The sequence below is a fragment of the Trichoplusia ni genome, chromosome 12 (assembly GCF_003590095.1).
Source record: "Trichoplusia ni isolate ovarian cell line Hi5 chromosome 12, tn1, whole genome shotgun sequence".
Taxonomy (NCBI): Eukaryota; Metazoa; Arthropoda; class Insecta; order Lepidoptera; family Noctuidae; genus Trichoplusia; species Trichoplusia ni.
In genome coordinates this window covers 4,335,383-4,348,419 of record NC_039489.1, presented here as the reverse complement: position 1 = coordinate 4,348,419, position 13,037 = coordinate 4,335,383, and the positions used below count along the sequence as shown (strand labels likewise).

Here is a 13,037-nt window from a genome sequence, read left to right as displayed (position 1 = left end):
TGTACCACCGACAATCCCCTATTGTATAACATTTCGATAATTATGGTATACTGGCTCTTGCACCCGTCTTTATCTGCGTGGCTATGAAAAGATAAGTTATGATTTCTTTAAACGGATTCATATTTTTTAAGTTGCACGCATCTACTTCCCGTTTTTTGCAACATGCTTCTTTACTGCTCTGCTTATATGGATAATAGCGTGATAGTATATATCCTATAGGCTTCCTCAGTAAATAGGCTATCTGACACTCACTTTTTTCTAAATGTAAATCGGACCAGTATTTCCTGATATTTGCGCATTTAAACAAACCAACTCTTCAGCTTTATAATATTAGTACATATTTTAAGGAAACCAAAAAAAAACAAAAGTAATTTGTACCAATGGTTTATTAAATCTTACAACTAAATAACAACATTATTTACATTACGCACACACCCAAAACACTCACACACAACAACAACAAGAAAACTATAACGATACAACGGTAGGTTAACATTTTTATAGCCCAAGGGAATATTTGAGGACCAGTTGGCATCACTAGAGAGTCTAGATATCATATCAAGATACATCGTCGACGGAGGAAAGAGACAGCGTGCTACATGCCGTAATATGTTGTCTTGCTTCCACAAAAGCAATTCTACTTTTAAGAGTCGGCCAAGGTAACAGACAAAGATCTTCCAAAAAAGGTGTATAAGCAAGTTATATTATGATTGTAGAAGCGAGACGGCACTATACACGGCGTAGAGCGGCATCTCTTTTACACGCGTCGTATGTTGACTTGGTGGAAGAACCTTTAGTATCCTGTCATTCGCCCTTTTAAGAATCCAATGTTTTATAAGATTTTAATAGACGGCTTCATAATTAACTTTAAAGCTTTAATTAATTAAAAAAAACTAATAACAATAGGGAATCGTATTGTCTTTACTGTCAAAAGTGACAGCTGTGTAATTGGAGCATAGATAAAAAATCTGAAACCCAATGGTGAAATGGACTAAGGTAAATATATATACGTCCAGTACTCAACCGAACGAGTTTAGTGTCTATTCTATTTAAATCTTGTACTGTCCTTTCTTAGTGTGGATAATAGTTTCATGAACCGGAACTTTGAAAGGTACAGGTTTCTCAACTGGTACCAAAATGTGTTTCACCACCTCAAAAGGTACCTCCTTAATTTTCGGTACATGCACGATTCTCTCAACTGGGTAGGGAACGGACTTTTCAACTGGAATGGTCACTTCTTTGATAATTGGGATGACGACAGCCTTCGGAACAGGTACTTGGATTGGAATTGGATGGGGAACGGGGATTATGACTGGTTGGTTGACTTTGAATTCTACGTTCTTCGGCAAAGGGACGACAATCTCTTTATAATGCTTGATCGGCTCTGGGTTCTCTTCTTCCACGTGTTGGTGGACGGGATAAACGTGGGCTTTAAGGTCATGGCCTCCATAGCTGCCGGAAAAGTCCCCAGCTCCTTGGGAACCGCCTGAAAAGTCACTAACTCCATGTGAACCTCCGGAGTAGTCGCCGCCATTGGAACCGAGCCCGTGCGAGCTGAAGTCAAACCCACCGGAGTAGTCGCTGGCTTGTAGCTGTGGACAATAGAAAAAACAAATGAACATTGGAATAATAAAGTGACATATTTCTGCTCATTCATTAGGAACTTTTTCCTAAATGTTCCTGTCCTACCAAAGCGCTATATCGCTCTGTTCTCTTTCCATCTTTAACCACATCTATGCTGTTTCGCATTGAGTTGGAGAAGTCCTATTACTATCCTATTACTCAATTGATTTGGGTGTTAGCGGTAGTTTTGACGTATTTTGTATGAAGATTACGTCAAAATACCATATTTAGAAGCCAAATCCATCCATCCATAGAACGAATATTGAAAACGACCGTTAGAGGGACCCATAGGGATGTCGAAAATATAATTGAGTTATTCTCTTTTATTTTTAGTTCTAGGAAACTGTAGCTATCAATGGTCGCTATTCGATTTCTATAGAAACATTCAAACAGTAAAAAACGGGCGCATAGCTCAATTAAAAGTGAACGTTGTCGACGCGACGCTGCATCCATTCACAAATGAAAGTGTAACGTGCATTTGTTTTACTTTAACTACTTAATGATATCGCATTACAAATGTTACAAAATATCTGATGATCATTTTGAACAAATAATTATTGTTATAACTTTTATTAGGTGGAGACATAATCACGCCGCGACAGTTCTCATAAGGGCTTCGGTTGAGTCAAAACCTAGTAGGCCTATCCCAATTAATACTCGTGAGTTTTTAACTAATAAAAAATACATCAGCAAAAGAGTTCGTTATTTCAGTTAGCACTCTCTTTTACACGCTGATTTGCTATTAACACAGTAAGTCTTATTTACGTAGTCAAGAGAACAAGAAATCTAAAAAGGAAAAACCTAAACTAAGTTGCGGTTTAAGAAGTTAAATTATTCAGTTTTATTTAACCCCTGGATTAGTTGAAAGACGGACTCTTTCAACTTCCATTCAACCATGATAGTTAATCTCCTTTTTCAGAGCACCCAACACACCGTAAATAAAACTTCAGTCAGAAGTGAACGGTTTTAACTTTTAACAGAAAAATTCCGGAATCAGATAGCCGACAATTTAATAACACGACAAAGCAAAAACCAAAAAGAGAAAAAGAATTTGAATAAAAAAAACGAAACGTTTCCGGTGCGACGACATGCCCGCTATTTAGTCTATGGTTCTTTTTATTTTTTTGCGCTGTCTGTGGCCCGTTTTACTTTTTTGTGCATGACATTTTATTTTTCGTTCGGTAACAGTTATTCAATCCGTTTGTGTAATACTTCGTTCGGAAATAAGTTAGTAGAGCATGGCTTTTGTTTGTTGGGTGTTGTAATGTATCCGTTAAATTGATTGACAGTTTGTTTAAGTTATTTGATACGGAATAGTATTTTGTTGTGATTGAGATTTTTTTCATAATTTATGCATGATTCGTTACATTGTGGTCACGTAACAAAAATACAAGCAAAATTTATGAATATAAATCTAATCGCAGAGCAATTTCATAGTTTAAGTCTGTGTCTTCGCCCGTGGTTGGCTATTATTGCTACAAAATGCCTATGTCGTTATCCAGGAAGATCATCTACCATCGGGCTAAATTTCATAAAAACTGTTCTAAAGTTTTAGCGCGACTTAGTAACATACCAAGCAAACTTCCGCCTTCAATATTTTACATATTATTACTGCGATTAATATCTCTCTAACTCATGACTTTAGACACAAAAGCATTCATAAAACACCAAATACTACTTGACACATTTTCATATTACTTAAAGTTATAAATACCATACTAATAAACGTTTAGACCATAAAAAAGGTTCCAAAACTTAGCGAAAAAAATGTAATTTAAAATAGTAATACAGATGTGGTAACACAGCTCTCCATTACCAATAAGTATGTGTGTATAGCATATTATATGTCGCAGACCTCATCGCCTTGAGGACACATAATAAAAGGGAATAAGGGAACGCTAAACATCATATTCTTTTACGGCATTTTATATATTTCTGTTAGAGAAAATACACATTACACTTTTAGTATTTAGGGGACCGTTCAACTAGGAGGAGGGGTTCATTTTATTTTGGTTTAATTTTACCTCTAAGACTGATATATTTATAATAATACAAGCTGACCCAGCAAACGTTGTTTTGCCAAATATTTTTTTTTCTAGTTGAATGTATTTTTGACGCCACATTATAAAAAAAATAAAAACAAACAATTTCGTCCAAAAAATAAAATATATATTTTTAGTGTGAGCAACCCTTATCACTTAGGGGTATGAAAAAACAGATGTTGTTCTATTCTCAGACCTACCCAATATGTATACAAAATTTTATAAAAATCGCTCGAACCGTTTCGGGGGAGTACGGTAACTAACATCGTGACACGGGAATTTTATATATTAGAAGAAGAAGATAGAAGATTGGGGGTAATAATACATGAGTATTTGGTATTGAGTTTCACTTCGTTATGTCTCTTTCGCTGCAAGAACTTCTGCCCGAAATTTGGGACGGCAATCCTACTTGATTAGATAACCTTCAAAACAAGTGCATGACATGTAATCTTCTAGTTCTGATTTTAGTAATAGGTGTGAGAAGGAATTAAAACTGTTTATTATGTATTGATTTACAATTATTAACGTGATGAAAGTAAAAAAGACGAATTGCAAATTGTGCACCATGCATCAAAAGTGAAAGTAACTACCTGTCTGTTTGTCTGTTCCACTTATGTTATATCTCTACCTGAATTTGATAAAAGGACGGCTGCAATTATAAAAATGACATGGGCTATCATCTATAACGGAGATCCACTGTGATCCACAGGGCGAATTGGTTGTTGTGGCACAACTTGTGAGCTTATCATCAGCAGTGGACTGCGATAGACTAAATCAATTGATTGAAAAAACCATATCATAAAGCGGCACCTTAGCTCACATTACCTAAATAGAAATATTAACTTTTGACAGTAGCGCGGAACCAGGAGCAAGATATTAAATTCTACCGCGAAACAGCTAGGAAATAAATAGGCCACCCCAAATGTATTACCCTTGAATTTTTTAATATAAGTACGAGTCTAACAAAAGGTCTGTTTTATGCCGACATCAAAGTCCCAGATTAAATAGCTCTCTTTTAAAGGAATGGTTGAAACTGAGATTTTTTTGTTAGAGTATATTATTTTATGATTATTTTTAAAGTATGATTCTTCTTTGCAATCTTCGTGAGGCGTTTTTAGTATTTTAATTGCGTGTCCTTTCCTCGCTGGCGAAGTGAACCTTAAATTTAATGAGAGGTCATTATTATTGTTAACGTAATGCTCGTTCACTGTTTCGTTTTTCTAGATTTCATTGAAGTCAATATTTTTGCTACTTTTATGTCCAAGATGCTTGCTACTTCTCTATTGCTAAGAATGTTAATGCTTGAAATTCATTTTAGATGCAGGTTTGGCAATTTTTAAAACAATTGAGAATGAAAATAAAACCTTTATTACATGACGTTAAAAAACAATGAAGCAAAAAACGACTTCCACACCAATGAATTTACTCCTTGTGTGGCGGGGAGTTTCACAAACGTTTAAGTGACATGCACAAAGATACTCAGACTTAAAACAATCATTCGTGGAACATACAAGCGGGGATCGAACCCGCGATACGTCGCGGCATTTAGGTGGTAACCTAAACTACTTGGCTACCCGCGCCATGCTGTTTTATTGACTAAAACGCGTATTCATAACTTCTATTTTTTTTACTAATTGAATATTATTGAAGCTGATTTGACGCTTCAACAATATTCCAGGTATTCCACATTAGTTATTACCAGATTATAACCATTAGTCAAATTATTACTGGACATGTTTTCAACAGCTTTCAATAGAAACGCTTATTGGCCATTTCTATTAAATGTAATATTAATTCTAATTAGTTTTGTAACTGAAGCTGGCCTTGTATACATACATATAATGATTCAAATTAATGTTTCTACTGTGAAATTAATGCTTTTATTATTAAATTATACTTGGTTTACTGTTTTGTATTTGCTCTATTAACATAAGAATTTCATCTATTAAAACAACTAATATGTAGCAATATGTATGTATGATCGGCAAAGTGAACCTTTAAATAAACTAAATACAGCGACCTCTAACTATTCGGCATTTCTTCTCAGAGAAGTAGGTAGCTAGGATATTGCAATGGGAAGAGCTCAAAGAAATAACATGCAAAAGTCATTATTATATCCTAGTTACAGAATAAATAATTAAATTTCAAACAAAGTTTAGGGAAATACGGGTATAGTATATACTAATCTTTTTTACGTAGGTACCTAAGAACATGAATAACGTGATGCTTTGGAGTTGCTTACGCCATTTTCTCTCCACAGCAAGAGCATTTAACAAGCAATGAAATGAATCAGGAAGTCCTTGTTTCCTTTAGTTTGACGCCCAAAAAATAAACCTTAATAATCGGATTTAAATTAATAAGTTTTGAACTTTTGTTATAACCTTACGTAGCTACCACCCTTTGTCTCTGTTACTCTAACATCAAGTGGTAGAGAAAGAGAGAGAGGAATATATGTATGTATGTACCTGTTGGTCATGTTGCGAGGCTGCCTGCTGCAACTCCTGCAGCATGGCATTGTAGGGCGTCCACTGCATCTGGTCCGCGCTCACCGCCACCAGCAGAGCGCTCACACACTGAAAAATGAAATGAGGTTTTAATACAATCGTTCTGGGTAGGGTTTTTTACACTAAGTATATTTTTCGTTAAGTCGCGGGGTTTTCACAAACATACAAGTCACATGCATAAATACACCCAGTTTATAAGCTAGTTAGAACTCATAAAGCAACCAACGTCACGAATAGCAAAAGGTACACCGTAATAGTTTGTTTTTTTCACGATATTTAAGGAGAAGAATGTTACAATATTCCAGAAACCAGTCTAATATGATGCAGTTAAATATATTTTCAGTTTCCCAATTATTTTTAGAAAATTTCCTCTGAGTGGACGTGCGAAGATTGATAACCATGACGTGATACACGTGTTGCGGTGTAGGCGAGCCTTACGGCTGCTAAAGTCGAAGCGGGAATGCGCTGTAGTTTCCGCAAGACAAGGAAAAATTTGGAAAGCCTCCGACAGTAAAATCCCCTTATTAAGTATCATTATACTTAATTAATGGCTTAAATTCGCTATGGCTGGATCGGTTTCTCTTTAATACGAACCAAACTAAATTGAAAACGCTCAATACGTTCGTGAGATATTATGCCACAGATAAGTCTAACTTATAACACCCCTCATTTTCGTTACGGATCAAAAAAATACATTGCATAATAATCCATTGTAATTTTAATAAGCTTAACAGCAAAATCACTGGTTTGGCGAATAGTTTGTAAGCGGACAGTTACACTAACAATTACCTGTACGATTATCCCTCTAATCAACATAAAATAATTAACATAAGAAGAACTACCTTTTTGTAACGTACAAGAACAATAATAACAATTCCAAACAGCCATACAGATATAAACCACAAATAGAAATAGAATTAAAAAAGCCGCAATCCCCTAAAACTGTGGTACCTACATCTAAAACAGTATTTATGACAATAGGATGTTACCTACTCGTTCTTGGCAACTAGAGCTGGCTGGAGACCAGGGCGCAATGAAAACAAAACCCTGCTTCAGAATAACGTATTAGACTTGTTTGGATATATATGTTTACGCATGATGTATTTACTCATATTTGGATAATATTAATTGTGAATAAAACTTATAATCGCGAAAGTTGGTACTTATGGATGTATGGAAGTTTGTTCCTCTTTTACTCAAAAACCACTGAACGGATTTAGACGATACTGGGTACATAGATAGTTTATAACCAGTATATTTTTATCCCGATTTTATATTCCCCTGAAATCATTTTTGATTTGTAGACGGTGGGCCCGCGGGCAACAGCTAGGTCCATACAAAACTTAAAGCGATAAAATTTCAAGAAAATGTAAATTAAAAAATCATGTATAAAAATTGAACATTACGGTGACGTTCCACGAAAAGGTCCGATACAAAAGAATTTTAAATATAGGGTAATTTGTCTTATTCGAAACAATCGCGACCGTGTCTAGTTTTCAGTAATGAAAACAAATTGCCTTAAGGAACATACCTCTCAAATACACACAGTCAACATTCAGAACTGACATTTTTGGATCATAAAGATACTTGTATTCTGCTTCATTCAGCCAAAACCTTTTTTGTCCATCTATTCCTTTCACAACAAAAACACTCGATCGATTTTAACAAAATGAGCGATGGGAGTTACGTTGTCAACAAGAACTAATTAAACAAAAATCCTTCACACAAAGCCGCGAGCAAAGCTACTAATACACAGTAAAAAGGTTTACACGTTTGATCTACATTAACAGGATAAACACAGAATTAAACTGTGTTTACTCATCTGAATAAATAATCCTATCAGCCTATTAGAAACCTCATTAATTTCAGTCTCATGGCTCAAATTGTGACTCTGAAAGTTTGCGAAATCCGGTTGCGTGGGCGTTCTATTTAAATAGACGCCCACATAAGGTTAAAGGAAACTTTATATGTACAACAAGGATTTATTAGCCTGTATTATGATCTAGTTATTAAAATGAAGCGTATTTTAATAATAATATCTAGGAAGATAAGGATTTTCGACTCTTGAATAATAAATGCAAGACTTGGTTGCTATTTTCGACTGAATATGTAATATTATGAATTTATATCTGTTTGTAGTCGATAATCCTAAATTGAACAATAAGTTACATCGATTTAAATCTAGATTAATCGATATTCAAAAATCAATTTCGATAAGTCACTTCACTAGAACCGCCTGTCATATGTCATTTGAATTTTAGAATATTTATTTAGCCGTTACGAGAACCCAAGTGGAATAGCGAACGCTACTTGAAATATGAAAATATGACGTCCGCAATCCGAAAACGGCTTACCATTGGCTAAGAATATGATGGGTTAAAATATGATGTTGTAAAACGAAACGGGTGCTTATGTGTGTTGCAAGATATACGTTATGAACAGAGCGGCGATAGATCAGGTGTATCCAACGCTGTTGGGAGCGTGTGCGTGATATACGGCGAGGGGACACACGGGGAGGCAGTCGGGACTTCCACGCTGGAATATACAGACAAGGATAGAATATGGCCAGTGGGACTTTGGTATGACTCCAAATCAACATCTTACGACATGTTTTTCTTGCCGGTAGGTCTAATAAGGCGTTCAGAAGTGTTAAATTATAGATAAATTGAGCGGTTGCAAAATGTTATCGCCATAGAGAATAATTAGCAGGAAAATATCTAGGAGACGTTTTTAAATAAAAGTTAATACGATATTGCACAAGTCCATCGGTCATAATGTGGAGATTAAGGGTTGTATTTCTTGGGCAAAATTGAAAAGCGATTCGAAAATTAATTTTACCCTTCTTGTCTTGCTATATCAATATTAAATATTATTACATGTTATTGCATTGTTTTTATTATTAAGGAACAACATATTCTATAACAACTTTATCCTACTACATTCCTTCTGATAAAAAAAATCTTATCGATGTACACGACAAAACTCCTCAAACACCTAAAACCTAATTAACATAGCCATCAATTGAAATACAATTTACAGATTTTATCGACGAGCCCGTACCTAACCCAATCCCGAAAACCGCAGTGAATCCAGTAAGTATTAAATGTGTCCAATGGCCCGGGATGATACACGGGCAGAGCAACAAGCCATACCCCACTTATTTATGACTGATAAAAACCGCTTTTTAGCTTTAATCTAAAGATACAGCATAGAGGGCGCCACTGGACTGGAAAATATAGGGGATAGTTTCATGGCGGGGATACATCGTGAAAGAAAATTTTATAAGTTGAAATTGTGAGGCGAGAGAACAAAAGTGATGAAAGGAACCGTTTAAAGTTGTCTGTGTTTTGAAAAACTAAACATAAACATAACGTGTTTCGGAAGGCACGTTAAATTGTGGGTCCCGGCTGTTACTCATACATCTTTGACAGTCGCTACAGGTAGTCAGAAGCTTGAAAGTCTGACAACCATTGTTGGTTTTTGCATGTTTAAAACGATGACGTTCAATTGTCTTCCTACTCTACCTTATCAATATAAACACATCGGACGTTATTTTCACCCATTGTCTACGCTTGATAATTCTAGTTTCACTGTTTGCCAAGTATGTGTTGTTCTAAGGTAATGGTAAGTTGCTTGTTGTTCATTTAAACGACTTAACTTTAAAAAAATAATGACATTTTGTTAAAAAAGAAGGCAAAATGAGAATGTTTATGACCGTTTTTCATCTAGTCATTTCGGTTGGAATTCTCAAAGGGTAGTAATGTTTCGTTTTTTACATCTCTAAACTACTATCTAACTATTACGAGTTTAGAAAAAGCTCTAAAATTAATTGCAAAATAACTTCACTTGTACTCGTAACAAAATAATACGTATAAATAATAAAATATTGTAAGTTACGGAACCTCACACACACAGTAGAGACACATAAAAGTCCTCTCTTCAAGTCATCAAACTCAGATTGTCAAAAACATTACGTTAGGGTGCCGTAATTGGCAATTTTTGAAACAGCTAAAGGCAATTACGATTTATTTTTCACACACATCCGTTCCACACTCTTTGATGTTTACAAGGGCTCCTATAGGGCAGGGACCTTTTGAAAAGGGAGGTAACATTATTTTAAAGACGAAATAAAATTGATGAAATTTGAAAAAAAAAGGTAGTATAGGTTATATTAAGATAAATAAGTTCAAAAACGCACACACAAGCACTTAAAAACACCCTTATTATGTAAACCACCATATAAAATATTAATTAATAATTCACTAAAATTTATAAAGAATAAGGATTGTTTTAAAATTTTAAAGCTACTAAAAATCAGTTAAAATCGTCACTAAAATAAGAAAATATATTTAAAACTCACATATAATATTACTGTGCACATTTTGATGTAATTCAGTCCGTTTCACAGGTGTTTGTGATGACACAGGCAGCGGTTCTGTAGTTTTATAGTGAAGTGACGGGCAATGCGCTGATAGGCCTGTACGGTGCAGTTTAGGGGTCCGTCTGACACATACAGAAAAACCATTCACCTACTATTCAAGGGAACATTCGGGAACTTTTGCTTGAATCTTAAGTAATCTTTTTAATTATTAATTCTGATTTTTTATTACGGTTATGTACTTATTGTGTAAAACCTAGATTTACTTGTTTTCCTTTATCGATTAGGTACTAAAAAAATGAACAGACTTAAGAATTAAGTTATACATTGAATATTTAATGTTTTCTTAAACTAGGCGCTCAAAGCTCGTTTTCGCCGACCTTTGAGGCTTTTGAATGTCTATTTCATTCTATAGGCACATACCTTAATAATCACCATGTGAACGTTAACCTATTAGAATGTTGACCATTAGATTTTTTGATAACATATTTCCACACCTACGAAAAAAGCCATTGTTTGTTGTAACTTATTAACAAGATACATCTACCAAAATATGTAATTCAAAACTAAATAGGTACCATTTTATTAAGAAGGCAGTTTAAAACCTTCAGGATAAGGCTTCGCGTTTTAACAAAAGAAAAAAAGGTAACGTGTATAATGCCTTTATAAGTAAAGACTAAGGTGAACGTAAAAACTCCCATTACCACGCCGAGAATCATCAAAACACATTTTTTGTACGGAACCACACGTCCTAATGACGTCTCTATAAGAACGAAAATCTTTTATTTTGTTCGACAACCGTCCAAAATCACTTGACACGCAACTTCGAATAATTTGCTCTCAAAGAAAGATCAAGGAAAAACAGACCGTTATATCATCAGAAATGTCATTATTCTTCAGTGACGAATAGAATTCTATGTTCGTTATACATTGCCTTTTTTCCAAGACTTAAACTGTCGACTTCTTTGAAAAACGGCGTTGGAACAAGAAGGTTGAATAATTCTCTCTGTAATGATTGTACTAGTTCCGTCAAATACTTTTTTTACGTTTTCAGATCGATTCGGTAAAGTTATAATTGAATAAAAAAAAATACGAGAGCGTGTGGATTGTAGTGTAGATAATTGTCACCTACTTAGTCGTTATGCGTGTAGGTACCATTATTAAAGTAGGTCACCGAACTTGCCAATCATTTTAGATCTGCAGGTCTCAGAGCAATAAGTAGTTATCTACTAATTAACCCCATAATTTTATTCTAGTACCTACTACGGATAGCTGAGTGATTTTGGTCACTACGCCAAATCATATATTCGCGAGTCGCGGGTTCGATCACCACCTAGGGCAAGCGTATGTGATATCCACGAAATCATTATTTATAAAACCCCTAAGCCACAAGGATTAAGTGCCTAACTAAAGGAGAAGTTCTTTAAGAAACGTAAGTATTTAACCCTTATTAAAAACTATATGATTCCCGAGAGTATTTTTTAGTTGTCTATGATTAGCTCTCTCTTATTTTAATTCTAAATCAGTCAAATATCCGAGTCTTTTCGGCCATGTTTTTTTTTCTAACGTGCCCCAGGTGCAAAAAAAGCACTTCTAAGACCACGTAATACTGAATTCCAATCTACGTGGACAAACATCATAATTAGTCTACTAGGCCATTATGCCAATATTGCCAATCACTTCTTTAGCAAATAGTAGCATGTATTACATTGTAGTACATAATTAAATATGGGACAACTGATGCAATATTGTTATTCAAATCAAACGAGGCTACATGTGACTAGAAACCATACTACTGAAAAAAAACCAGCATACAAAATTAGGTTCACATCTTTTTCTTCTTGTATGTCGACCAAATAACTTTGCCGGTGCTTATAATTTGAACTCTCCACTGACAATTCTATAATAAACCTCAAAATGGCAGATCGCAATAGAATGACAGTTGCGATCGAAACACAATGACGGCAAAGATAAGTTTGTATTCAGCCGTGTTGATTTAAACTGCCAGTCATTGATTAAATAATAATGGTACTATGAAAATGTGGGGTAAAACGCAAAAAAATCTAAAACCTTAGTTTGGCGCGTAAAGATACTATCGGCAAAAAACCATTCCCTTTCTATTGTTTTCGCGAGAATCTGTTCCATTGGTTTAAGTTTTGTTCCAATTTTAATTTGATTCATAAAGTTAGTTACGCATGCGCGGATAATGAAACGCAACATTGAAGGTTTTAAGCGTTTGTCTATGGTTTATTGTGTGTTAAATAGATTTGTTGATTAAATTTTGTTTGTACTTGTAAGACTGCTTCCAAGAGTGGAGGCTTAAATGAAAGAAACTTACTGAATGACGTTATCAAAAAAAGGGTACTGTAGTTTCTTATACGGATAGAAGTTGTAAATAGTTGATAATAACATAATTAACTACAAATAACAGTTGATAACACTAAATAATTGGTTTATATCAGGTTTTGTGGTTGAATTTATATAAAAAAA

General features: G+C 34.7%; 1 protein-coding gene across 3 annotated transcripts in view; it reads right to left on the bottom strand.

Annotated features, from left to right (window-relative positions):
* Nucleotides 1-368: 368 nt before the first annotated feature.
* LOC113499250 (MAGE-like protein 2) overlaps nt 369-13,037 on the bottom strand; it is a 17,874-nt gene continuing 5,205 nt past the window's right edge. Inside the window, exons 1-3 of one of the 3 annotated variants that reach the window (XM_026879654.1) lie at nt 12,363-12,429; nt 6,131-6,238; nt 369-1,592 (exon numbers count right to left, since the gene is read on the bottom strand). In XM_026879654.1, the coding sequence (XP_026735455.1) occupies nt 1,050-1,592; nt 6,131-6,199 (612 nt within the window). In that variant the 5' untranslated portion in view covers nt 6,200-6,238; nt 12,363-12,429 and the 3' untranslated portion in view covers nt 369-1,049. Of the gene's footprint in view, nt 1,593-6,130; nt 6,239-10,529; nt 10,587-12,362; nt 12,430-13,037 lie in introns of those variants that run through there. The other 2 variants (XM_026879652.1, XM_026879653.1) reach the window with 2 other exon arrangements.